This window comes from Apiospora marii (genome assembly GCF_038362585.1).
Source record: "Apiospora marii strain CBS 49790 chromosome Unknown utg000007l_segment0_segment0, whole genome shotgun sequence".
In the NCBI taxonomy this organism is placed as follows: domain Eukaryota; kingdom Fungi; phylum Ascomycota; class Sordariomycetes; order Amphisphaeriales; family Apiosporaceae; genus Apiospora; species Apiospora marii.
In genome coordinates this window covers 805002-832611 of record NW_027117379.1, presented here as the reverse complement: position 1 = coordinate 832611, position 27610 = coordinate 805002, and the positions used below count along the sequence as shown (strand labels likewise).

The window sequence follows — 27610 nt, the reverse complement described above, 5'->3', positions numbered from 1 at the left end:
GCGACAATTGCCGTTCTGGAATTGGGAAGTGACTGCCAGTTGAGCCGGCCACCAGTCAACGGCGACTCCAGCCCTCCCAAAACGATGTTTGATTTGCCCCAAGGACGAACGTGCTGCTGGGTCAGCACCAGGTCAATCGGCTGATGGGATTTCCCAACGTGGTAGCGTCATATACCAGATCCTTGGGCAGCTGTACGCGTTGTGCAGCAGCCGGCGCGTAGATCTCCAGGCTAAAGGCAGTACGGCGATACTTTGGGCAACGGTAGCGTCAGGGTTTGACGGATGTAGCGGGTAACACCCCTGCTTGGGTGAGCGTGAAGAGTTGCCAATGACATGCCTGCCTGACATCCTTGTCATATCCTAGTGCCTTTCCATCCAACTCTTCCCAGATTGCCAAGACTGCTACCCAGCCCGGGCCTATCAAATCAGCCAGAAGCGCCATTCTCCGCATGGGACATCTGCAGCTTTCCGATAACCAACTTCTCGCACGCTGCACTCATTCTCTCAAGAGTCTCTTCATTCTGCTCGGCCTCCACACTTTTCCCGCGCTTCAGTTCATCCATTCACACTTGTCGCTTACACCCCCCTCTCTCCTCATATACCTCATTGTAATTCCATTTATTATTCACGGTAGACCTTCGCTGGTTGACGACCTGCCTGACCAACTAACAAGACCTAACATATACCCCATCACTTTTGCGGCGCGCCGTGCAGCAAGGGACTGTCTCACCAACAAACATCAACTGAAACCCAAAATATTAGGTTCAGCTGCACACCCCCAACGAAAGGCGCCTTTTGACGACTCATGCGAGATCGGAGAAACGCACACATGAGCTCGTAACTGCACACTATCCCAGAGCCCCGACGCTCCGGCAAGCAACAATTCGCTGAATTCGGAGGAAACGCTTCCTCTTGAACGACTCGCGAAATAATTATACGGGACATTCGACAGGAGGCTTTGCAATACATAGGATCGCCAACCCAACCTTATTGGACCGCGACGATTCGAACCACGCAACATCAGGGGACCTCGTGGTCCGTAAGCCAGTCCAAATGGACGGGTACGTGCAATTCTGTGTTACTTTCTCCGATACCTCGAGCCTGCCATGACACATTGACATAAAGCTACCATTCCCCTCTCCCACCATGATCTTATATTCAAGCTGCCACTTCCCTGTATAAAGATGCCCACCCCCAGTGCTATGTTGATGTCTCACAATTGGCTATGTTCCTAATTCCACTAACATGGGAAAATTCAGCTTCATCCACATGGCGTCTTGGACAGGGCATCAGGGCGGCTCTGGTCCCAACACGCCGCCGCGCGGGTTTGGTCATTTCAGATCTCTCTCTACCTTCTCAGGCGTATCGCCTCGCTCCAGATCGCCGGCACATGTCAGATCCCCGTCTCAATCGCATCTGTCCACCATGCCCCCATCGGGGGAACTATCGCAGCCACTATCGCAGCCGACGCTCGAAGTCCATACTCCACCGAGGAGGATGCCGTCAAAACAGTCTTTGGTATCAAAACATTCTTTGATGGAGGACCAAGAATTTAGCACACATCTTGGCCCGAGAAGCAGAGCCACCAGTCGGGCTGATGGATCAATATCCGAATCACCTGATCATCACCCCGATCTGGACGACGAAGTTGCGACCCTCAGCACTAAGCTTGTCAATGCCCTCAACCACCAGACCAATCTCGACGACACACTTAGCTCCACTCGCCAGGAACTGGAATCCTCACAAGACCGGATACGTGAGCTCGAGGAGACGGTCGCACGCCAAACAGAGATGCTGGCCGGGGACGTTTGGGTCAAGCGGAAAGCTGTCGAATCTGAAAAGAAAGAATTGCTCTCCAAGATTGTCGAAGAGAAACGGGTGCGTGGCGAAATGGAGAAAGAGAAGAAGAAGATTGAGCAAGAGTTGGAAAATCTGACGCAAGCTTTGTTCGAAGAAGCCAACAAAATGGTCATATCGGCCAAGGAAGAGGCCCGCAACGAGCAGGACGCACTTCAACGCAAGAACGATCAACTAAAGGCCCAATTAGCCGACAGCGAAAGTCTGCTGAAGTCGTCGCAAGAGCAGCTCGTCCAGCTCAAGCTTGTCCTGGAGCAAATGACGGCTGAACGCGATGACCATAGTGGGACCACACCATCGTCTCCGGGATTTAGCAAGTTCGCGCCCACAGATGATGACGGAAACACTTCCGAGGCCATCTCCCAGAGCGGTATCACGGAGCCCTTGTCACCTACATATCCTACGAATCTAACTCACCTGCTCCAGCCTGTGGTACGTATGGATCTGTCCTCGTTCGAGGACTTCATGGCTCTCGTCAATGTTTCAAAGGCGCCCAGCCGTGCTTCGTCAGGCTCGTATAGTGGACTCAGCCTGGGGTTACTAAACACAACAAGCTCCAACTCTGCGCCCTCCAATGCGTCGACAACATCATTATCTGCAGCAGGCACCTCTATCCATTCGTCTTCGCCTCAGACCCCTAACACCCCGTCGTCTGCCGTCAGCTCTGGTTCCTCTGGGCCATTGCCGCCCTTGAAAGATAGCAAGTTTTACAAGAGAGTTCTCGCCGAGGATATCGAGCCAACACTACGACTCGACACGGCGCCTGGGCTTTCATGGCTGGCTAGGCGAGCTGTGCTCAGTGCTATGACTGAAGGCACCCTGGTCGTGGAACCCGTCCCATCGAACAGTCCGTTTGCGACTATAAGTAAGCCGCAATACTACCCATGTTCTCTATGTGGCGATACCCGCCGGGATGAACTTCATCTGCGCAACCATCGATTCCGAACAAGTGAGGCCGAATCTGCCCAGCGCTACCCGCTTTGCAAGTACTGCCTTGGTCGTGTACGGTCCACGTGCGACTTCCTGGGCTTTTTGCGCATCGTGAAGGATGGTTTCTGGCGAGCCGACGACGCTGATTCGGAACGTGCCGCATGGGAAGAAAGTGTGAGGCTACGAGAACAGATGTTTTGGAGTCGCATCGGCGGTGGGGTTGTGCCTATTTCGCACCCCTTTCCCGGGCACTCGGAAAGTGCCGGTGGGAAGAGTCCGCGCATGAGCATAAGTCAAGAAGGTCAGACCGAGGCTGCCCATCAAACAGCGGAACCCGAGAACGATGGCAACGGCAAAGCCCAGACAATACCCAGAGACGCCTCGGAGGTTACGTTGACACCTCATCCCAACAACGGGGATTCGACTGACGTGACTGAAACAACTATTACTGTTCCTGCCAAGCCTTCCGCAAAACTCGAGCCCCCAGTTACTCCCACCCACGTGCCCGCGGAATTTCTGTCAAAAGACGACGAGGAGCTTACGAGCTCGTTAGCGGATTCCAAGAGTTCGCCGCAAACACTGGAGGCCCCAACCAATACCGAGGACGATGGAGTGAAGCGACTCTCTTTGACCATTCCCGGCGCATTCGAGGAATGAGTCAGCGGAGAGCATTCTCGACATAATCTTTTCTTGCCGGTTCCTTTACCAATGAGAAGCCGGCATATCGTTTGTTTATACGATACTATCACTCACTTAGACCATTTTGTGTAATACTAGTCCATTAAAGTACGGCAGACCTCTTCATGGAGGGAGAGGTTGGGAAGGTGCATGGAACTTCATGGCAACGGCGTTTGGGGGCATTTTATTTTTATCTTTTTTGTAATGGTCTAACCCGAGAGACTTGGGAACAACAGCGGCGATTGGGACACACAGCTGATGGGCAGTGTGACGGAGTTTTTGGAGGAACAAGCATTCTTTTCGGGGGCATGCCGAAACTGCAGCAGCCGATGTATTGGTACACTATTTTGGGTTGATGCATTTGAGGATATTCGGCCCACGAAAGGAAGGACAGACATAACGAGGTTGGCACTCATGTCCACTGTTCATCCAGCCTACCACGCTTTGAAAAAGTTCATGGTTTCAATTCCTTATTAGTAACGGCCTCGGGGCCTTACATACCTACCTAACCAACAACTATACATATGTTAATAATGGACTTTATGATCCAATAATACGTTCAACTCGAGTACCCCTGATTATTTCGTTGCTTGCTATATAATACAATATCATATCTGAACCTAATTAGTAATTGGTTATGAATCAGAATTATACACTTGAGGTGGCACCTCATTGGATGGCATAAAGCACGCTCACAAATGTGGCCCCTATCTCCTGCTTGTTGCCTGTGGTCTTGCCTGAGCTCTTTTGGACGCCCACCGCCTCATTCCAGAAAAGGCCCACTTCGGTCAGCCAACGGCACCGATTTACGACCTCCTGGCACTGCCCCTTTTCACTCGAGGATTGCGAGAAGACGTATACATCCACCACGTTACGCACGACTCTGGGTTAGGCGCAGCGCAGTCCGTCCTTCGATTTCTTTCAGAACCAATCAGCCAGCAGGCTCTGCCTCGAAACATGACCAATATCTTCCTGCAAATGAGACCAGCTTCGCCCCAAAGGCCGACCAGTAGCAGGCAGCACTGGGCTCCACCGCTCCCGCGGCGGCCGGCGGCATAAGAAAGGACATCCTTGCTCCGGCGGGAAGCCGTTCATTCGGGGGTGGTGGCTCCATCATCGGCAAGCAAACGTCGGCCGGCCACTTCGGCTTATGCAAACCCTCGCGTTACGGTTCAGGACAGATGCAATAAGACTGGCCTGCGCCATATAATCGCGCTGAGGCGCAGCATCCTCCCCAAAAAGTGTCTGAGTGGGAAAGTACTGGTGGGAACGCTGTCAATCTTCCCTCGTGATAGAGAGGCGACTTCTTTCACGCGTGGCTTCTTGGTAATCCATTACAAGATTTTCAAAACCAGAGTCCAGCTAGACTGAATGGGCCACGTGTAACGTGATGTTGTATTGAGTATTGAATACCTGACCAAATGATATAATTGCGCGTTACCAACGACGACGAGTAATTAATTAGCTGGTAGGTATGGGCCAGCCATAGCGGAGCGGGTCGGGAAGGGCTTTGTCAGAAACGTACAGCTCATCATTGCACGATACGGTAATTGGTAATATACTGGTGAGTGGATAGAAAGAGACGCTCCCTATGTCTGTCTGTTGACCCGGTAAGACGAAAAGCACTGGTCATGGTATGTGGTGTAAGAAGGAAGGTGGAATGAAGGAAATTATATGTGCGGTGTGCCTTCCTTCCATGGATCCGCACCTGGAGAACCACCGTGCCCAGACCCAATCAAACATGGCAGCAAACCTTCCTTGCTTCCTTCCATGCTTCCTTTCTCCCTTGCTTAGGCTTCTTCCATCAACAGCTTTGCCATTTCTTGCGACCTGACCTTGACCACGCATTCAAACGGCAAAGGATGCCTGCGGTTGGCCGAAGGGAAATAAAAGTCAGCCAATCAATCGCTTTATCAGGTAGGCAGGTAGGTGAAGGTGTTTCTCGTCAAAGGCATTGGTTGACTTACCCTCCTAAACCAACGGTGACTCCAGGCTCCGGGATCTTGGGTTTCCCATCGCCGTCCAGGGCTGGTTCGAGCTCGAAGGCGACCAGGAAGGTGGCCAGGAACATGTAGACGCTTGCGAGGGCGAGCCAGTTCCCGGGGCACTTCCGTCGGCCGAATCCAAAATTCCCAAGCGGGTAGGGCTCGCCGCGGTCATAGCGGCCCGGGTCGAAGACGAGAGGGTCCTTGTACGTACCGGAATCCGTGGCCATGGCCGTGGTGTTGGTGAGCACCATGGTCCCCGCGGGAATGAACATGCCCCTGTACACGTCGTCGCGCAGACTCTTGTGCGGGATGTTCAGAGGGTTTAGCGGCAGGCATCTCATCGTCTCCATGATGAAGTCGTCGAGACATTTGAGCGCGCCGCGATCGCCAAAATCTGGTAAGCGTGTTTCGCCTTCTGAACGGAGTACTACGTCAAGTTTGCCCTGGATTGCCCGCTGGACCTCGGGATGCTTGGTTAGAAATAACATGCAGGAGAGTATGGTAGCCCACGTCGTGTTTCCCCCAGCAATGATGACAGCCCCCGTGGCCCCCTTTATGTCTGCTAGGCTCGTTTCATGCGGCCTGCCTGCTTTTGAGTCCGCGACGAAACGGTCCCAATGTATCTTCATGAAGGACGAAGGAGCAGTATCTGCTTGAATGGCTTTCATATTGGCATCCCAGGGCTGGTCGTGGATTGCCTGTATGGCCTTTCGGCTCGTTCGGGCATGGCGCAAAGCCGACGAAGGATTGAGCCAGTCGGGAACATACCGGATAGGTGGAAATATATCGACAAGACTTGTTCCTGCTATGCCACCAGCGGTAGTTGCCTCGCTCGCTGCTTTGGTCATCTCGCAGTACGGAGAGCTTTCGCTAGGAACCTCTTGACCAAATGCTATCCGGAAAATGATGCTCGTTGTCATCAGAAGGGTAGAATTCCTCCAGCTATCCGGTCCTTTAATTAGAGACCGGGCGGCCTTTCGGCTTTCCTGTAGCTGCATCGGGTGAAACATTCCGACATTGGAGCGAGAAAAGGTGCTCTGGAACATTTTTCGATGAAGCTTGAACTGATCGCCCCATTTCAGGAACGTCAAAGTACGACCCCAGCCCATGCTTAAGATATGCGTTAGACCACGCCAAGAGACCTGCGTTTGTGCAATAGCAACTTACATTTCGAACAGGGTGAAATCTGGTCTGTCACAATAGTTGGCTCCTCGCTGGTCAAGCAGCTCGGTCGCAGCAACAGCGCTGTTTAATACGATTATAGTTTGGCCGAGCATCTTGACATAAATCACATCCGAATCTTATCAGGAGACGGTCAGCAGCCATATCGACTAGGCACGATGGCGTATCTCTACTCACTGTATTCCACTCCCCATCGCAAATAATCCCTTTCTGGGTGATCAGCGCTGACCTGACCTAGGTTGCCTATGAAAAGTCTTCCTGATGGCCCAGGTGGTAACGGGTAAGGGTTTCTCTTTCCGAACCGGCTTTTCCACAAGATGAAGATCGCCAGCGCTGCGAAGAGTACCGCGCCTATGAGACCGTGTGTTTGAGAATCCATCTTATCGTAAGGCAAGGGAACAAATGATGCCTGGGTGCAGTCCTGAGAAATACTGGAATTGTCCCGAGAATACAGAAGAGGTTATGTGAAAGATATAAATAGGTCTTCTCGAGAAGCACAGGCTGATTATCGCAAACACAGAGCTTATCACAAACACAGGGGCTCTCACAAATACAGAATGGCAGGGCAAGCGACCCGTCGAGGGATCCCGACACAGGAAAGCGATCCAAATATGACCTTTGGTCCAGCCCAGGAGTCCATGGCCACAGCGTTTCACCCTCCAGGATAGCGTGACGTCGGTCATGGAGTTTCCTGCGAAGCCCCCACATGGGGTATCCTGTGCCGATTGTCTTCCATGATGGGGGCTCCTGAGCAGGGAGATGAGCCGAATGGACAATTGCCTGGACAATTGCCAACTGTCTCGCAAACACAATTGGAGGGATGAATGCTGTGAAACTCTGGCTAGATCAAGTTGGGAATATTCGGATCCTATCACGGCATCAGGTTGCGGGGGAAGAGGTGCCGACCCCTATTATCCCAATAGTCTTGGCCTGAGATGGGCCGATGAAGGGATGGGAGCGTCGACGTGGATGGCAGACAACCAAAGGCACAATGAAACCGGTGAGGTGGAAATCTTCACCAATTGTGCTGACAAGTATAGGCGAATGGCGAAATCTTGCAGCCAAGGTTACCATAAATTGGAACTCTAAGGCATGTTTGTCTGGCTTGGCTTGGATTTGCGTGTAGTCGGTAGCGGAAGAGGGCCTCAGGCGACTGGAGAGAGGACCATTAAGTGGAAGAATGGCATGCAAAGGTCACATTGTCTTCTATTATATGCAAGTCTGTGGTTGGAGTCTGCTATAATCCAACCAGTGATGGACTGCAGTCACGGGCTGATCCGTGACGAATTGCCCATGGCAAGTCGAGACTGTGGGCATGAAGAAAGCAGTTGCCGGCGCGGCAATGCAAGATTGGTGAGGTTGCCGGGGGCTTGTAAGCCACGCGCAACACCTGATCGATATCGATTCCTGGGCTTTGCTCTCACGACAGACGGGAGAAATCATTGGACAGAAAACTGGGGTTGATGCTGACGGCCCCCCCCCCCTCAACATCGATTCCTCCCAGCCGGCTGTTCCCCCAGAATGCGGCGGCTGCCCAAATCCAGCCATGTCACGTTTATGTTTACGGGCAAGGGATCAGTTTATTGCGCATGGGGTAAGCACAGCTATCCAGCAAGCACAGCAGCCTATCAGCCGAGCAATCAAGCAATCACATCAGGTAGATACGTAGGGCCGCAACCATCTGGCCGGGCCGACACACAACACACCACCTACCCCCCTTGTATGTCAATCAATAACCGTAAGGATCTTTTGGTTGAACTATGCGCACCGAGCACCAACGCCAAAGTGCGAAGCGACTGCCGATTTCAAAGAAGTTGGGGGCACTCTGCTGCATTCGTCGACTGCGTAAGTATCGCTATAACTCCACCATTTCCCTTGGAACCCTCTCTTGACCGGGCTCAGCTCTATCTGCATCATCGGCTGCGAATGTGGGGAAATCTAGCCATCGTAGCCTGCTGACCGAACGCCTTACATCAAGACTTGGAGGCCGCAGGTGGACAAACAAGTGAGCTGGCGTGGTACCATCGTCTTGGAAGCAGCACAGACTGGTTTCGATCGTTACCTTGGTCACATTGCCGGATCAATCAAGTTTGCCGGCAGGGCACTTTGCACTCCACCCGGCAACACCAGGTGCTGGCCCGGCAGGCTAGAGAACTGCCGCCTACCACTCGTGCGCCATGGACCAGACGTCAGACATCAAACCGTCCATTGCTTCGGCGTCCCCCACGCCTGCTTCTACACAGGCATCCATCTCGGGTGCGCCTATCAAGAGGAGAGCGCCCATAGCGTGTCGAAGGTATCGTGCATGTCGACCCGAGGAGACTTGAATGGCGCTTGCTTACCATGCACCCCAGATGCCGGCGTATGAGGAGTAAATGTATCCATGAAGGAAACAAGGGGCCATGCCAGGGATGCATGGAGGCTGGGAAGCCCGACGATTGGTAGCTACGAGTCCCATCATCTGACCAGCCAGTTGTACGTTTATTCTGACCAAGATATTATTAGCTTCTATCCAGGCCGTGGCGAGTCCACTGAGGATCGTCAGTTCCGCCATCCGCGTCAAAGGGCGGACAAGAAATCCAATGGCAAACTACCAAGAGCAAACAAGGAGAATGCAGTATCCCCCAGTCTTACCACGAGCAGTCATACGTTGGAGTGGGATGGAGATGAGTTCCCAGACGTGCAAACGGTGAAAGAGGGCGTCCGGGCCTTCACTCGGCATTTCTTTCAACTAGGCTTCATCGCCACAGAGGATTTTCTTCTGCAGGTGGAAAACGAACCTACCAGGATAGGCTCCTTCCTCCTGGTAAGTATCCTCAGCATATCCGCACGCTTCAATAGAAACTACGAGGCTGCGCAGAAGGTGGTGCAGACCTATTTGGATTATGCTGAGAAGCTGGCTTTGCGGGAGCTTTACCAACAACCCGTCACTCTCGAAAGATGCCAAGCATTTTTTCTCTTGTCCATCGCCCAGCATGGCATGGGTGAGACGAGTCGCAGCAACGTAGGCTACTATTTCTATATATGTATATACATCCTAGACAATTACACTAACCCCAGTAGATCAACATGGGCATAGCCATATCGATGGCCACCGAGATGCGACTGCATCGAGAAGAGACGTTTAAGGAAATAACCGAGGATTCAACCCGCGAGGCCAGAATCAGGGCCGAATCTGCTCGACGTACTCTGGTGAGTGCTTTCATGGTAAAATACTCGTGGACCTTGATCAGCACCTATCCATCCTGTCCCTCGTTGTCTGCAGACTAACTCCGAGCTTCTGAAGTGGATGTTACATAGTAAGTAGTCCCGTACTAGCAAGCGTTTTGCATGCTCAAGTGATTAGGCCAGGACAACCTTCACTCTGGCCCCTACAAGCGGGTACAACTTGCGGCGAGCGACATCACGACGTTGCTCCCCTGCGACGAAGATGAGTTTCGCTGTGGCGAGTTCCAAGTCAAGCCTCGAGCGGCTCTTGTGGGAACGCCACCAGCTGATCTGGATCCAACCTTGACAACACTCGGCTCACGCTCGCTCTTTGCTACTCTCATCCAAACCCACCACATCTGGGGCACGGTTGCGCGCCGAGCTGTGGCTAACGAGAAGAGTTCTCACCCCGATGACACGGGCAGTGACTATGCAAAGATCAGAAATCAGCTCGTTGACTTTGAGGACAATCTACCACATAATCATGCTTTCGATGAACTACTTCTAGCAGGTTACCGGAAGAAAAATGAGGACCTTGTGAGCTGCCCTGAATTCCCCAATGGAAGGAAGTTTATGTTCTGACTTAACGTACAGGCATATCTGAGCGCTTGTGCAACCTTGAGGCTAAGTAACATTGTTCTTCGGAAGGCATATCTTGGGGAGTATGTACCACCGGGGACCTTTGTCATGCACAACCCATTAACTCTGATACAGCATGATTCGCTTGTTGAAGAGCCCCCATTCTGTCCCAGGAGTGCAAATCCTCCGTACGATAGCCAAGGAGCTCTTCGACAATGTCTTTGAGCTTTTCAAGCAAATCATAGCCCAATTTGATGATGGGGATAGGCCTTTAGAAGAAATGGTTGGATCTCAAATGGCAGTAAGTGAAGCTTTTCGCTCCATCGTTGTTTTGGCAAGTTGCCTAACATGAAGCAGACATTTTGTGTATACAGTTGCGGCTTGCTTGTATCTTACCTCGTTAAGTTCCCTGGACGTGAGTATAAGAAGTACCTCATCCCCATATCAACCCTACTAAATGACCTATAGTTTATCAGCCTCCCGAGCCAATGAAGCGTAATAAAAAGGTTCTTACGCCTAGGGATATGTACGATTGGATCATCGGCATTCTGGAGAAAGCCCAGGCGTTCTGGCCTCTTGCTTCTAGTTGGCTCATTGGCCTGAAGAGCTGGATGCGTGGCCCAGATACGGGCGGGGTGTATGAAGGCGTCTTCATGGCGGACGGCGTAAGGTTGCCCCATGCCTTGACATTCTAGAACGGAAGCTGATTCTTGAACTCCCCCGGACAGAAAGACCCCTTACCACATGCGTTTCTGCATCCGCCTGTCACTACGCCAGCAGACAAGATGACAGGTCTTCTTTCACCCTCATTTGTCCATGGCAAGATCGAACCAAAGCAGCATCCTGTCCCGGCCGCGCACACTGAGCCAGCGATCCTTCCACCGCTACAATCCAGCCAAGCCATCTCCGTCGAACCCCCTTCGCTCCCGCCACCGCCACTCACAGGGTACCTCAGCCCTACGCAGCAGCAGCAACAGCCGACGCCATACCATCACTCCCAGTATGGCAGTTATCCGTCCCAAATGCCCGACTACGGCAAGCCTGATCATCAGCAGCACCATCATCAGCACCAGCAACAGCAATACGAAGGGGGACTCTACACTCTCCATCACGGCAGGACGCCCACCACCACGCACGTCTCCCCCCAAATCGCCAACACGTACGACCAGAACCCGGCCTTCATGCCCGACTTCAACAACTTCCTCTCCACCACCACCAACGACGGCTTCAACCTCCAGCTCCAACAGCTCATGGGCACGTCCTGGAACGCGTCGGATGCGACGGCTCCGTTGTATACGCAGCACCACCTGACCGACATGTCTACTCAACCACCGGCATAAAAAAGTGTGTATATATGAATGTGTATACATGCATACCGTACAATCTCTTTTCTTCTTATTTGTCGGGAAATCCTGGGGAACTGTTGGCGCAGGTTGAAATTCTCACAAGCAACGAATGCATCAAGACCTGAATTTCGAAATGATATAATGACAGATATACCCAGGGCACACAGGATGAAGTTCGTGTTTATTCTTTAATCGGGTTCTTTTTTTATAGCGCTATCGATGGCGATTTTTCACTTTACAGGCAGGCATAGGTAATAAAAACGTGTGGTTCCGCTGGCGACTTGAGTTGCTGAAGGTATGCAGACCTATTCGTGAATGGATTCTGTGTTTGAGCCCTTCTTGATTCCGGTCATCCCTCCCCAAACGAGTATGATGTTTTGATACATCTAACTAGTACGCACTGGATTCATTATACACATCATCACAGCCCGTAGTAGAACACTTTTGTAGTACAATCATGGGGATTAAACAACTTTATTTATTTTGATTTCTGCACTGAACTAGGGGGGAGAAGACCAGGTATCGCCGATGCGCTTCTGACCCATCATGTGTGCGGGAACGGCGCACAAGGGTGGGCGATGGTGTCTCCAGTCGGAGACTTGAGATGATGTGATGAGACAGTTTTGTTGCCATCCATCCGCCATCCCAAGGAGCGCATGTCACTTGGATCTCTCCCTAGCTCTTCATCGTGCGCATGTTAAGAGTGCAAGCCTCGAGCAGTTGGGGCTCGAAGTTATGGGGCATTTCCCTTATCCTTCGCTGTATGTGTTCACTTGAACAAACCCGGCGAGGCTTGGTCTCCACTTTCCTTATCACGTCTCTCCGTCGTCTCTTTCTTACATGACTTCGTGGCCGCCACTACCAAGAGGCAGAGGGGCGTACATGACATAATCTTCTCTAGCTGTGACACATGTCCGTATTGGGTTTTTCAGCCAAAACCGAAAACTCCGCGGCAAAATACAACGGGGGTAAGGGGGAGGGTAAAGGTGTATCGCGGGTTGTGCTTGTGTGTTTTGTTGGTGGATGGGTGGGTGTGTGCTGTGTCGTGGAATGGGGGTTGGTTGGAGGGGTATAGGATCAATAGGGTAGTGTGGGAAGGGGTCTATATACACACGGGTCTTGCATCGACGTGTAGGGGAAAGTGTAGCTGCTGAAGTGGGTTTGATTGTGCCTTTCACTCGCTGCACTGAACCATGCAAGGTGCCTGGCTCGGTCTCATGTGGAAGACATGGATAGAGGGGATTATGGGCCAGGCTTGGTGCTCAACTATCTCCCCTGGGTGTCCATCGCCCGATGAGTAATTGACGTGGGGAGAGAGGGTCAAGCCCGTGCCACACCGCTTCCTGCTCAGGTTTGCTGCATGACAGACTGCGAGCCGCCGAGTTGACGCTTAACCTGCTCACGGGCCCAGCGAGCCGTCTCGATTGTGCGCGACTGGAATTCACGGTTGGTCTTGGTTTCCCTAATCATAGCAGTGACCCAATCCTGTCGGAATGCATCGACAAGCTCTCCGTTGGGGTAGGCATCAGCAAGATCACTGTTTCCTTCATGTTAGTCTTGTCCATCGAGCAATGGTTTCGGTCGGGGTTCGGATCAATCTTACCCAATGACGCCCATGGAGGAACGCATAAGAGACTCGCTTCGGTTCATATCTTGCGAAATGATGTTAAGCATTTGGAAGATAGATTGCACATACGGCTGAAGGGCCTCGGCTGTTCGTTCGTGTTAGCGTGAATTCAAATAGCGGGAGAAGGGCATGGGTTCCGTATTGGCTTACTCTTGTTGCTATCCCTCATGGCACTAATGATACCACTCCAGGCATCCATAATACCTTCTCTCAAGGAGATGACGTAGTCGTACATCTCGTAGCTGCCTTCCGGACTGGCGGTAACAGTGGAAGCCTGCTGCAGGACCTGAGCAACGACAGACAAGTAGGACTCGAAGTGGCCGGTGATGGCGCTAGCAATGTCACCGAAGCACTGGAGGATGGCAGGCTTAAATGTGTTGCCCAACGAGTTGCTCTGTTTGTTCGCGTTAGACTGAGACGCTGGATTCAAAGCAGGATCACTAACCCTAAGATTGTTGAGAAGGTAGTTCATGAAGTTGTCGCAGTAGGGCTGGCTGCGCTCGCGCATGGATCGTGTGATGTCACTGACAAGGCCAATAGCCATTGAGCATAGACTGGGTTCTTCCTGGTTGGCGAGGGCGTTGTACAGGAACGGCGTGAAGGCGTCCATGTACTTGGCGAAGTCCTCCTCCATGGCGTTGGAGAGGTTGCTGATGGTGGCGAAGACGGCCTCGGGGACAGCCGACTTGGCACCGGCCGTGGTGAGGATCTGGAGCGAGACCTGCATGATGCGGTCACCCTGAGGAGCAATCTCCTTCTCCAGTCGCTGGATGATGGACTGCAAGACAGCGTTAAGGCTGGTTTGCATTTCCTCCAGAGCGATCTTGTCCTCAATGCTGACGACCTGGCTCTGCATGGGAACCGTCTCCTCAAGACGCTTCAGGATCACATCGGACAGCGAAGCGATGGCCGGGAAACTCTCGGTGGCAGCATGCTGAACGAATGCGCTGAGAACCTCGTAGGCAGTGGTGCGGACCGTGGTCTCGGCCTCGGGCTTGGCCGTCACGTTGAGCAGAGTGGAGACGCTCTCGTTGAAGTGCTGAGTCAGAGGGTTGCTGGTGGCATCCAGGTCACCCGAGAAGCGCTCGGCCAGGTTCATGAGAGCCCAGCAGCATGAGCTTGCCATCTTGGCATCATGGACACCAGCAAAGAGAGAGCCGATAAGCGGGGTCATGTGCGTCTCGGGGTCGATGGCATCGGAGCAAGCCTCGGTGATGCGTCCCAGTGCGTAGGCGGTCGAATCCTTGACATGAGTAGAGCTGTCCTCCATCATGGTGATCAGGACAGGCAGAGCTTGCTTGACGATGGGCTCCAACACCTTCTCCTCAGGGCCCTCCATGATGGCACCAAAGGCAGCAACGGCAGCTTCTCTGTAGTGCCAGTCCTCCGATCGCAGATGCTGCTCGACGAACTGGATAACTGGCGGGATAATGTTAGGTCCGACAGCCTGAGCGTACAGTTGCAGACACTGGTAGGCGGCGCGAGACAGGTTGTACTCGTCATCGGCGGCATCCTCATCCTGCTTGGTCAACAGGACGAGAAGTGTGGGGACAACCTCGTTCGTCGCAACCCGGGCAAAGTTGTAGAAGGGTCGCATCTGATCCGAGCTCTCCACCTGGCCGTTATCCTCCTCGATGTTGATTTCCTCCTCGCAAACTGTGCTCCAGAATTCAACAGCAAGCTTGGCCACATCCTCGTCCTCGTTCTTCATGCCCAGAATAGTGAGACCAAACAGCGCCTTCTCCATGTAGAAGCGCATGTTCTCGTAGTAAAGGGCCATGATGCGGTTAAGACATCCGAAGGCGCCCTGCTGGATTCGCGAGTCATCGGCTTGTGTGGCCTCGCAGACAACCTGCATGATGTAGTTTCGCTCACCCTCGTGCTTGAAGTTGTTACCGACGAAATCGAGGGAGTCGCCAAGGGCCAGGATGGCAGAAAGACGGACCTCCTGGTTGGTCTCCTCCTTCCGGGCACCTTGGACAACAGCCGTCAGGATCGCATTAGAGTGGCTGATGAGTGCTGTCCGCAGCTCGGTGTCCTGGCTCTCGCAGATATAACCAAGACATGTCAAAGAGGCCTGCTTCTGGTGTGGGGCGCCGGTGCTAACGTTCTGCACCAGCGTAGCCATGAGGTCGGGCCATTGGTCCCGGGGCAATTCGATTCCGGCGACGGCCGCGATGACCTGGGCGGCAGCCTGGCCGGCTTGTGCGTTGCTGGACGAGAGGGTCTGGAAGGCCAGAGTCTTGACCTGGGTCTTGGTCTCTTGCTCCGTCTGCTGCAGCCATTTTTGCTGCAGTTCTTGCTGTCGTGCGAATTCGCGTGCGGAGAAGGCGTTCTTGAGGGCGAGACCTGCCGCTACTCGAATCTGTGCCTCGGCGTTGTCGTCTGCTAATACTTGGACGAGCGTGGCTAGGTAGAGGGACTAGAGAGGGGAAGAATTTGCGGTCAGCGCCAAGGCGAATCCGGTCGAGATGCATCGTAGAACTCACAAAGTTGTTTTCGGCAGCTTGGGTGAGCTGCTGCTCGGCGGCATTTCGTGTAGCCGCATCTGCAAAGAAAAAAAAAAGTGAGGTTAGCCGGTGGTGGCACCGAGAGCGAAAACGGACGAAGGTTCAGAGAAAGGCCCGTGACGTATCGGAGTGATCACATGAATGCGGCAGATAGATTGATTGTTCATGGGAGACGGGGCAGGGGCGGAAATGGGATGGACAGTCGACGTACCGGGCGACAGCGAGTTGCTGAGGACAGTGTTGATACCACCGTTGTCAGCCATCTTGTCTGCTTAACAACCTCTCCTGCGATATGCGGTGTCGATCCAGCGCGATGGTGGTGTTGGAGGGGGGTAAATAATGGCCAGCAGTATGGGCAAAGTGGGGATGGGAAAGGGAGAGAAATAAGGTCTTGGTCAAAATAAAAACCAGCAGTGTGTTTCCCTTCTAGAAAGTAATGACGAAGGAATGTGGCTGCCTTTTTCGTCCCGCGCTCTCGTTCTCTTTGATGCGGCCGCGATCTGCTCAAGTCGGCACACTGAGCTTTCTTGGGTTTGTTGATTTTTCTTATTTTGTTTGGGGGGATGGAGAGAAATTGGTTGTAGAAAAGAGATGAATATGGCAGAATGCAATCGTCGTTGGCTGCTGGCTACCAAAGTGGGTAGTGCTTGAGGGGTCCTTCTCTGTGTTTAAGTGGATCCGGGCCTACCTTAGCACCTGTCGTAGGGTCTGGGTAGGGGAGGATTCAGGTGGCCCGTAGGTGGTCGTAGCCAGTAGCCGGAGCAAATAACAACAAAATCTGTTGACTTGACACTTGAATCAAATCCTGCACACTGGCCGATCAGAAGAGAGAGAAAGAGAGAGCGAGACCCAAGACAGAGGCCAGAGACACACACGGCGAGAAAGAGGAGAGCGTCCCGAAGCGGAATTCTGGAACTAATTTTATCTAAGAATCTACAAGTACATCGGGTCTGCTTTTCTTCTTATCTGTGCATCCATTCAATGGTACTCCGTACATTGGCTATCTGCAAACACCCCTCCATCTACCTACTTGCTCAGTGCACAGAGGCTATACTAAAGAGACAATGAGTGCATGCAGTGGTAGCAGGATTGAGTCATAAAAGAAGCCGGAAGCCGTCTTCTAGAGGCGTGGGAACCTCTCTATTCCTACTGGCTAGGTCAGAACTCAACTTTAAGTCTCGTCAGCCTGCGGGCCGTTTGGATGTTCTGATTGCTGCTGGCTCTGCTGGCCTTGCCAGCTAAAAAGGACACTTTCTTTTCGCCTCCCTCTGGGTCCCTCTTGGAATAGCCTCGACTGCTGGGGCCAGAAGTGTCTGCCCTGACCGATATAATCTGTCCACATGCACGTATGTCTCACTGGTGCTTCGTTTTACCATCTACTCTGTGACCGACATTTCACTGCCTTTATCGTAGATGCGTAAGGGGTGCATCAAAGCAGCAGCAGCAGCGGCAGCCTGCTACATATGTACCCTAAAAAGCCCACCACAAAGACACTACATGCCAATTGCTGCTACCATCAGCGCAATCGGGCCACCACTCATTTACCTGGGCAAAATTGCCTCCCATCCAGAAGGGCAATAGTCATTTCTTTCCAGGCATTGGATTCCTAACCTAATTAATCTCACCGACAGGCGATCTGAGAGCCAATGAGAAGCATCCAATATGACTTACAGCGCATTGATGCGAGGAGCTGCTAATGAGGCTTCACATGTAATACTGGACGGGCACACCCTCGAATTCTGGCAATGTCCCCCACACTTGTCAATTCATTCCCCAAACTGCCCCTCCCAACGCCAAGACTTGCGCCCTGCAAGTAGATGTAGTACGCATCCCATCTCAGTCAATATATTGATGTGTAGCAATGCTCGTGAGCAATTGAACATACTTATAGCACCCAGCACAGCCTGAAGATAGACTATTCATCCTGTAAATCACGGGACTTATGGAATACCCTGTATCATGTTACTACGATGGCTAGGACCTTGCGAAACAAATCAATGCAAATTAGTTTTGTACTTGGCTAGGGCCTCATCGGCCAGCCACGAAATGACTTTTTCCCCACCGGTCCAGTAAATGCGCTGCGAATCAATTTTCAACGCGACTATAAATCTCAACTTTGGCATGCCAGCAGCAGTAGTTGTGCTGCCTCGGGCCTCATGATGGCCATCTCTGGGTGCGCCCCCCCTGTCGGGGCCATCATAGATCATGTATGAATAGATCACATATGATTCGCCTTGGCTTCCAAAGCATCCACCACCGACGAAACCCCGTTATTCGACGTCTCGGTTGTCTTCGCATCCGGTACTGTGAGTCCGTTGAGGTCGACTTCTTGGCTGGGAGTACGGCGTGGCGTGGCCTTGGACAGGATGGGGCTTCCGGGGCGGCTCAAAACGAACTAGTTGTATATAGAGTTAGAAAATCGTTGGCAGTCAGTCAATGGGTTTGGCCGGCTTCACTTACACTGCTAGCTGCGCTCAGGAGGGCAACAAGCGAGCTCTGTACCACATCCTCGTGGATGCCAACACCCCACACCTTCTGGGAGGTACCCGAGGCTGTGCACTGGATGTAAGTCGCGGCCTTGACATCGCGGCCCTTTCCTATCGAGTGTTCCTTGTAATCGGCGACATCGAGATCGATACCGACGCCCTTGAGCGCGTTGGCCAACGACGAAATCGGTCCATTTCCACGTCCTTGGAGCTGATACTCCTTGCCATCGACCGCGACAATACCTTCGAAAAGACGGCCGAGGTTCTTAGTATCTTGCGACTTTCCTGGTGCCGGTGGTACTGGCGAGTTTGAACGATCGACGGAGATGGAGTAGTCGATAATCTGGAATCGCGGGTGTTCCTTCAGGAAGTAAGTCGTCTCGAACAGTTCACTGATCTCGTCTGACAACAGTTCTCTGCCGAGCTCATCGGCCTTCTTCTGAACCACCTTACTGAAGGCAATTTGCAGCCCGCGGGGCAGGTCAAGCTCAAGCTTTCGCAGAATGATCCAAGCAGCACCACCCTTGCCACTCTGGGAGTTGACGCGGATGATGGCCTCGTAGGTACGACCGATGTCTTGCGGGTCGAGAGGCAGGTAAGGCACTTGCCACTGGTCGTCGTAGGCCTTGCTCTCTTGTTTCCGTAATTGGAATCCCTTCTTGATGGCATCCTGGTGAGATCCACTAAAGGCGCACACGACAAGGGAGCCACCATATGGGGCACGGGGGTGGACGGGGATCTTGTTGCATATCTCGACCGTATCGATGACGCGCTTCAGATCGGAGAAGTCGACGTTCGGGTGGATTCCTTGGGTGTACAGGTTGAGGGCAAGGGTGACCAAGTCCACATTACCAGTGCGCTCGCCGTTCCCGAACAGACAGCCCTCGACTCTGTCCGCACCGGCCATCTGCGCCAGCTCCGCTGCAGCTACTGCGCAGCCACGGTCGTTGTGGGGGTGCAGGGAGACGCAGACCTTCTCCCGCTCGGTGATGTTGGTGCAGAAGTACTCGATCTGGTCGGCGTAGACGTTCGGCGTGGCCATCTCCACCGTGGCGGGGAGGTTGAAGATGATGGGGTTAGCCTCGGTCGGTTCCCAGGCAGCCTTGACGGCTTCGCAGATCTTGATGGCGAATTCGGGGCTGGTGTCGGAGAATGTTTCCGGGCTGAACTCGAAAGCCCACTCGGTGCCGGCTTGCGACGGGTCGTCCTTGGTGATGGAGCGCGCGTACTTTGTGCACTTGACAGCCATGGCGAGACTCTCCTCTTCTGTGAAGCCGAAGACGATGCGCCGGAAGCACTCGCTGGTGGCCAGGTAAATGTGCAAGAGGGCCTTCTTGGCACCCTTGAGAGAGTCGACGGTGCGGCGAATGAGGTCCTCGCGACAGGGAGAGAGGACCTGGATCCAGACATCGTCGGGTACGGTGCCGGGGGTCTCGACGATGCGTCGCGTGAAGTCGAAGTCGGTTTGTGAGGCAGAGGGGAAGGAAACCTCGATCTCCTTGTATCCGAGTTCGACGAGCATGTTGAAGAACCTCCATTTCTCATCTCCGTTCATGGGGTCAACCAAGCTCTGGTTGCCGTCTCTCAGATCCGTGGCAAGCCATCTGGGAGGCTTCTCAATGATCTTGGACGGCCATTGACGGTTGGGAAGGTCCAAAGGCTTGAAGCTTTTGTACTTCTTGGAGGGATCTTTAAGCATACCCATGATGTCTCAGTACCGCGATTAGTCACTCGATATCCAGAAAAAAGTAAAGGGTGCTTGTAGAGGCTCAATCCAGCAATCTTTTCCCCCGTGGTAGCTTTGCGCAATGTCTAAGTCTGGCGGGGTAATTTTTTCTTGGAGGGGTACAAGTAGTGTGTGGATCAGGATATGACGAATGCCCGCTCAATCAGAAGCGAGAATAAAAGACAGTTCTCACGGCCTGTTGTTGATGCAGTGTCAAGGAACACAGCCGGATGAGGTGTACCGTGTGGAAATATGCCTGGAGATTTATATGGATGGAATCTTGAATATTTTTCTCGACCTCGAGGGGCTCGAAAATCAATATTTGAATTGAATTGAGTCATTGAGGCCCTTTGACATAATCCCGGGTAGGGGGATCCAGCACGGTTTGTGGGGATATAGCGGGCAGACCGATCACGGCGCTGGATGACTGCAACTGGGTACTATTTCTGGGGGTAGTATAGTTGATATCCTGAAGCCGACACCCCTTCGCGCCCTTCCCTCTGGATACACGAAGCGACTACGTCCTTACTACGCAATTAGTGTAACCGGGGAAGTATCCTCATTCATTAATTATATACCACCTTCAACTCATTGGACAGTCCCTCTGCGGAATGAGGTCATGCTTTAGCGCAGGTGCTTAAGAAAAGGCTCGCTTCGTGCCCCGTCATCTTGAAGGCATGCTCCAGCCGTAGGCTGTCTAATCAATAGTACCGTAGGTGACGGTCTTGGCAGGGCGCGCTCTCGCTATAGCTGACTAACGACGGATACCATCCGCTCGTGTAACGCGCATACTGTTGTCCGTATGACATGCTACCTCGAGTATTCCTGACGCACCTCAAATATGAGATCGAATCGTAGATGTCCCTTGAATAAGTAGTGCTACTAGGAACTGAAGCTGGCCAGCTATACGTGCGCGCTTGAGTTATCAAAAGACAAGATTGCAAGTATAGCAAGTTAGGATGTATGCATTACAACGGCACCTCACTGTCCGTCGATCAAGACGCTGGCCCATTTTACTTAGTGTTGATGCCGGTAAAGAACGGTTACTCGCGGAAACGAAGAGCCGTAATCGGTCAACTCGAGACCATCACTACTCATCAATGGCCATCCCAATCACATTCATAAGGTTACTGAGGGTATGTGGAAGGTATGTGGAATTTGAAATACAAGACTAGTTTTATGCGTGCAGCAGCAAGCCGATAAAGTATGTAGTGCCAATACCCCTAGATTCACACCTTTGCCTTATTTGGGTTCCCCAAATGCTCCTTCTCCACCAGGCCATCCCGAAAGGCTAGACGGCCAACGGACCGGCGACGATACGTCGAACGTGTCCGGGGAAGCATTGGCCTGGAGGGGTCGATGTCGAACATCCATGGCTCCCCGGGGAAGCTTTGACGACCCCGCATACTTTCATCACATCGTGGAAGGGCACGCGAGTGCGATCGTTGTTGATCATTGCCTTACCTGACTTGCTGCTATACCACGGGCACATATATCCTCATCTTTATCAGACGTCACGCAATTCAGAGGCCCTCGGACCCGGACCCGGACCCGTTGTGGAAAAAATATCGAAAAATCTTTCGATGAAGCTCTATGAACAAGAACCTGGCCGAGCCAAAGCCACGGATCAGATGAAGAATATGTAGTATGTACCAGAAGTCTTGAAGAAAAGCTTCGTAATAGTCTGTTTTTATACAACAGGTGTGTGTGTGTGTGTTAAATTGGTTGCCATCATTACCACTCTGGAAAACGCCCCTTTGCGCGCTTGAAGAATATCCCTTTTTCACGAATACCAATTACCAAAAAAATCAACTCGCTCTCATCTTGGAACGCCGGTTACCTTGGCAAAACTCCTGTTATGCCAAAATGTCATGCCCAGGACCTCGGGGGACTGGAAAATGCAAAATCATTCGGGTCCCTCCTTCCACGTGGTTGCTTTACCACGTGAAGGACTCCTCCACAAAATCGACCACTGAGCCGCCGTGCTGGACTTCTCTGACAGCTTCGCGGACGTCGTCTGCCAATGCGCCCGGGCCACATACCGTGACACACATGGCGCCGACCTGCTGCTCGACCTCTTTCTTGACGATGGTCATGATATTGGGCCGACCGGAGAAGACCTTGACCGTGCTGGACGGACTCTGGATTTGATTCGGGTTCTTTGGCCTCGTGACGAAGACTTGCATTTGTAGAATGTCTCTCCTATTGTCCATTCTCAAGATCTCGTTCATCCACGGGCGGATCCACTCGAGCGCTTCGAATTCGCGAATGACCCAGACCAGCGTGATGCGCCGCGTCGCAATCGTGCCATCATTGTAGCCTTCAATGAGGGGCTTGAGGTACGAAAGCTGATGCGTTATGCCGGTAGAGCCACAGAACATCACCGCATGCCCGTACGAGTCGAGCTGGTGGTGTCCGGCATAGGGCCCTTCCATGGCAGCCTTCATTATGACTTCCTGTCCGTTCGCCAGACTGGCTCTATCAAACAGTGCACGAGTGAAACCGGTGTGGGCGCCGATGATAAAGGACACGGCTGTGGTACCTCGTTGAATGTCCTCGCGGGTGATGATATCGTCCTTCTCAAGGCTGTTCGTACTGACTCGAGGGTGGTGAGAGATGTAGGCGACCGAGAACGGGTGGTTCTCCCAAGGCTTGACATCGCGGAAGCGGAGATAGGCATGTGTTCCTGGTCGGACCTCGACGTGACGCGGCAGGAACAACGTCACGCGAGTGGCCTCACACGGCAAGGCAGCAATGCTCGCCTCAGTAAAGCCTTGCCTGGACCAGTTGTAGTAGACAAGTCGGAGCATACGGGCGAACCGATCCGCAAACCAAAGCAGCAAGATAGCCACCATCCACGGCAGCTGAGGCAGGCCTCCGGGGATTTCCGCAGTAGCGCAATGCACCCAAGTGCACACGAAGATGATCAGTGCTAGGATGATGTGAACGTTGAGGAACGTCTCGTAAAAGGCGTGTCGGAGTGGCGAGAGAGACAAGATAAGCAGGATCGCAAGTGCAAAGGTGCCAACCATGCCGGAGGCAATGAAGCTGTCGTGGACGATCTTAAAGCCCACGCTTTCCCATCCGCCATCGGCAATCTGAACAATAGCCCAGGCGATCGTATGAATAATCGTTTCAATGACAACCATTCGGCCCATCCATCGGTGGAGAAGGTTGTACGTATCGAAGCTCACGCTGAGCATTCCGATAAGAGGGTTGTTCCGGCCGGCCATGATGATCAACGGGATCATGTTGACAGCGGCCAAAGTGCCCGAACGTCCACGCACTTCGGCGTAGAAGGACCACTTGTTCGTGTTGGCCCAGTTCAGCACGAACATGTAGACGAAGTTGCTGCTGAAGTAAAGCCCCAGCAGGATGAAATGGAATCGCGACGGCAGTGTGCCGATGCTGATGGCAGACGACAGTCGGATCTCTCGGTTGTGTCGCTTGTTCCACAAGGGTGCATATATGAGATGGTTCTTGATACTCGGCATCCAACTCCATTGTGAGAACTTCCAGTATGTTTGTTTTTCGCCCGGCGATGACATGGCCGAGACTTGTCGTAGCTTGGTCCATGCTATGGCCATGAGGCGTATCGTCAGCATCGTCAATGCCAGGATACCCAAGCTCCACCACAACATGTCCTTGAAGAGCATGTTCACCGTCTGATTTACACCGGTGAGTCCATTGTGGTAGGGTGAGATGGTGGGATTGGATCCCGCGCTATCGGTGGCCGTAGCCACTGCTGTATCACGCATAGTTAATATCGGCCCAGGTGTGTATATGTCCGAGGCAGCGAACCGGCGCCGCATTATCGACATGGTTTCTGACTTTTCCGGGGGTGGTCGTAGAGTAAGGTGATCCTCGAGTTCAAAGGGACAAACGTCTCGAGGAATTCGGGGGACAAGGAGAATCTATACTCTGGAGGTATGGATTCGGACTAGTCCAGTGCTCTTTCAAGGTAGGGGAGAAGGGCACAGTCGTCTTAGAGACCTAAGGTCATGAATGCATTGTGTGTGCTGAGGCAGCGGATAGCAGACAATGACTTGGATGGACTCCCTTTGTGGTCTGACACCACCAAGCTTTGTTCCACGGGTGGCCAGGTGTTGTTTGATCGGACAAAGAATGCGGATTGCTTTGCCCTCGCCCAGCTGTTGATGTTCAGGAGTCGGAATCCGCCAACGAGCTGGATGTGTCGTACGTCGTAGTAAGGTAAGCAGCACTTGAGGAAAGACCCGATGCCAGGACCCAGGCGTCGATCGATGGTTGCCAATCAAGGTAATGTGGGGTGGCCGATGTATGGATGGGTTGGATGGAAGTCCGACTCTCTTAATTAATGAAGGAAAATAAAGAGTGAAAGAAATCTGACGTGCGAATCGGGTCGTATGCTCGGTAAAAAGGTATGTTGCCTGCGCGTGTATGTGTATGTGCGTGTACGTGGGCGTGTGTAAGTACGGCTTGTTTGTGTCGATGTGATATATGGGGTTGCTGCCGGCAGTGGGCAGTGTTGCTTGGTAGCCACTTTTTGGCGGAAAGGCCCAGTAAAAAGAAGATTGGTTGGTAGGTAAAAGTTCAAGCGAACTCAAGCAGGCCGCAGAAATGACTGTCTTCCTCAGGTGGTATTGCCCGAAAAATGCAACCAATGCCTTGGAGGGAGGATGGAAAAGAATGAGTGGCTTGCCAAAGAAGCAATATCGATTGGGAACTGCGCCAGAGGTTAGGGAGAGAGACAAATGACGATCTGCTCCAGGCCCAGACTTCGCCCGACTTTTGGGTCCTAGCAGGGGGAAGGCAGATGTTTATTTCACTCCGCCAAGGAACCGCTCAACTGATGGAGTGCTTGTAATCACAATGGGAAGAGAAGAACAATCGGGCCAGAACATCCAATTTCGTCCCACCAAAAAGAATGGCCAGAGGTAGGAGAGAAGTAGGGAGAGAAAACGAAGAACACAGAGAGAATCGCGATTACGACGATCTTGAACCGCAGCAACGGGACCAGTAGAGTTTATGAGAAAAAGGCGCCGGCCGCTACCACCTAACCCCCTGGGCATAACACGCAGCATTCATAGCGTGGACCTACAACTTACATGTGCGCCCCTTGACGCGGCCCCCATAAATGGCTAGAAGACCAACGGCGATGCTTGCCCAGGCCTGTTCATTGTCCGATTTCTATGTAACTAAAGCCTTGGTAACAGGGTAATTCTCTGCTTTTTGGCGGATTGCTCGTCCAGGTTACCAGCCGGGGGTTGGCCAGGAATAACCTGATGGCCAATCAATCCCCATTTCCCGTACGCACTTGCAGTAACCCTCCCCGAAGAGAGGCAGCCGCAACAGATTTGATTGGCTGTGAGCCCCTGTCCCGGCTCAGCTGCGGTCCACCTGCAGCGACGCAGCGCCCTGAAGGCGATCAGTGGTCGGACGAAGCGTTGGCGCTATCCATGCAGGGGGGCGGCGGCGGCGGGACCTGCCTTTTACGGCAGACGGTTGGCCGCCGTATTTCGTCTGGTTTTTCGATTGCCCTGGCCAAGACCTGGGTTCTGACCTGGGGAGGCACCCTTGTCCCTGGGGCCTGCTGTCAACTCAACTCACCCTGTTCACTTTTACTGTGCTCTATCGCAAACATCACATCTCCAGAAAGATCAATTGTCCCACAGCTAAAAAGGTAGAGTTTCCACCTCGGGCTTCGAGAAACTACACGCGGGTTTAAATGCTTTGATGCCGAATCATATTTTTTCCATCAACGATGGAAGAGGAGATGGATCCTTGGCGTTGGCGGTCGTATGTGCCTCGACATAAAAAACATGCAACTTCTGTCCTGCCCGACGGTTCTCCCCGGAAGATGCCCATGGCCCAGCCACGGTGTAAAATGAGCAGTTGCGAGACATAACATGCTTGGTCAGATTGCCGTCGTCGGTGTTGTTTTGCACATCTGGGAAGCTCTCATGACGCTTACTTTCTACAACAACCAGCAGGCAAGCCATCTCAGTCGCGGTTGTGGACGGCATCTTTGATCCGTCGTTGACTTTCGGCTACGACTTTTATCATTAACAGTACTCCGTAGGTGAACTATAGCCTATGGCTCGGGCCCCTTCCCGTGTTGTCGGGTCAAATACCAGAGCAAACATTGAAACGCTGTCTACTTTCAAACTTCTTCTTGTCATTCATTTGATTGGGGGACACGACATGGGCTCAGAAATGGGGAGTCGCTCTTTCCAGACAGGCTAAAAACAGCCACGCCCAAGCCTAGTCAGCATCCTAGGCGTGCATACGATGAAGCGGGTCGTTGCCAGATGACGTCGGCCTGCAATCATTCTACCTGCGGCACACCAAATATTCCATCTCGGCCGACGGGCCATGCGCACACATTGGGGGCGAGGAGGAGGCCTCGGACTCGACCGTCAGGTATATCTATCAGTCCACATCGTACGTTTGAGAAAGTTCGCGGGCATTGCCCTTTGGGCTCTGGTCCTGTCCGATTCACTGGGCGCGAACCACTGGCCCTTCCCACACTACCCTGTCACGTGGCGCGCCCCCATGTCAGCCTCTCTCTTTTCCTCCCCCTTAATAGGATTGTCATGCGACAAAAGACGGAACTTAGCCACCGCCCCTCCAGGAACACGGAGATTTCCCCTTCTCGCCAACTCCTCCCCTTATTAAGTGCGATCAGAACCCGCCAGTTATGCAATGCCGGCCCGGTTCTGGATTGCTGGCTGCGCGCTGGCTCTGACACTTGCACACATTGTTTGAGCCGATAGATGAAGGTGCAATCAATGTCCAAAACATCGGATCTGACATTGATTGTCATCAACATCGACTTTCATTGTTTATGGTCCCCAGTGAGTTGGAGGGCACCATCATCATGTGTTAGCCATCGGACGTAATTGAGTCCCCGATTGTCGCTGTATTCCATCCTCCCTACGAATCGCACTCGCATTCCAAGCTGCCTGAATTAGATACCTTAACATAAACAAGCCGGCCCGCCAGCCTGATGCAAGTGTGGCTTCCTCGAGTGCGGGAGCCAATAACGGGGTGGACTCGCGCACTCGCGCCCACCACGGCAATATATCTTCCACACGAGACCCCGAAGCATCCAGACCACACCATGCCCGAATATAGTGCCCGGAGTGGACTAATTACAAAGACATGACAGCGGCAGTGCCAAGGTCTCGGCAGACAGGCAATGCATTCCTCCGTAATCACTGGATTTGCCGAGTCTAGGCACACCTGATACACATTCTCGCGAGATTTGAACCTCGCATCCATCTCGCCTCGGACCGAACTCGTACTTAGAAGATACCTCTTTGCTGTAGTAGCCGTTTGACTGGAATCGTGTTTGTTCGGGGTGTCAAGGACTTGGCCAGTTGATTCCCGCAGGGGCTTGCCGGTATGTCATCTTACAAATTGCCAGGGCCAGGTTCGTGAGTAATTCGGATAAATTGGTTCTCTTGAGCCTATCAGGTATCCTAGGTACTTTGGCTCGACAAGATAGTGAGG

At 52.7% G+C, this 27610-nt stretch overlaps 6 protein-coding genes across 6 annotated transcripts; 2 read left to right on the top strand and 4 right to left on the bottom strand.

Moving 5' to 3' along the window:
* Window positions 1–1245: 1245 nt before the first annotated feature.
* On the top strand, window positions 1246–3444 carry PG985_010667 (uncharacterized protein; the record flags this gene model as incomplete). The annotated part of the gene is made up of 1 exon (XM_066830435.1): window positions 1246–3444. The coding sequence occupies one exon, from the start codon at window positions 1246–1248 to the stop codon at window positions 3442–3444; it is 2199 nt and encodes a 732-aa protein (XP_066681117.1).
* Window positions 3445–5428: 1984 nt separating this feature from the next.
* On the bottom strand, window positions 5429–7014 carry PG985_010666 (tryptophan synthase; the record flags this gene model as incomplete). Its single annotated transcript, XM_066830434.1, has 3 exons — window positions 5429–6563; window positions 6621–6753; window positions 6813–7014. The coding sequence occupies 3 exons, from the start codon at window positions 7012–7014 to the stop codon at window positions 5429–5431; spliced, it is 1470 nt and encodes a 489-aa protein (XP_066681116.1).
* Window positions 7015–8812: 1798 nt separating this feature from the next.
* On the top strand, window positions 8813–11761 carry PG985_010665 (uncharacterized protein; the record flags this gene model as incomplete). The annotated part of the gene is made up of 9 exons (XM_066830433.1): window positions 8813–8931; window positions 9141–9639; window positions 9699–9827; window positions 9987–10379; window positions 10437–10504; window positions 10557–10722; window positions 10779–10836; window positions 10890–11086; window positions 11150–11761. The coding sequence occupies 9 exons, from the start codon at window positions 8813–8815 to the stop codon at window positions 11759–11761; spliced, it is 2241 nt and encodes a 746-aa protein (XP_066681115.1).
* Window positions 11762–13114: 1353 nt separating this feature from the next.
* On the bottom strand, window positions 13115–16167 carry PG985_010664 (ARM repeat-containing protein; the record flags this gene model as incomplete). The annotated part of the gene is made up of 5 exons (XM_066830432.1): window positions 13115–13304; window positions 13371–13479; window positions 13545–15816; window positions 15884–15942; window positions 16116–16167. The coding sequence occupies 5 exons, from the start codon at window positions 16165–16167 to the stop codon at window positions 13115–13117; spliced, it is 2682 nt and encodes an 893-aa protein (XP_066681114.1).
* A 1955-nt stretch (window positions 16168–18122) lies between these two features.
* On the bottom strand, window positions 18123–20095 carry PG985_010663 (2-isopropylmalate synthase; the record flags this gene model as incomplete). The annotated part of the gene is made up of 2 exons (XM_066830431.1): window positions 18123–18299; window positions 18365–20095. The coding sequence occupies 2 exons, from the start codon at window positions 20093–20095 to the stop codon at window positions 18123–18125; spliced, it is 1908 nt and encodes a 635-aa protein (XP_066681113.1).
* A 1958-nt stretch (window positions 20096–22053) lies between these two features.
* Window positions 22054–23874, bottom strand: PG985_010662 (ferric reductase like transmembrane component; the record flags this gene model as incomplete). The annotated part of the gene is made up of 1 exon (XM_066830430.1): window positions 22054–23874. The coding sequence occupies one exon, from the start codon at window positions 23872–23874 to the stop codon at window positions 22054–22056; it is 1821 nt and encodes a 606-aa protein (XP_066681112.1).
* Window positions 23875–27610: the final 3736 nt, after the last annotated feature.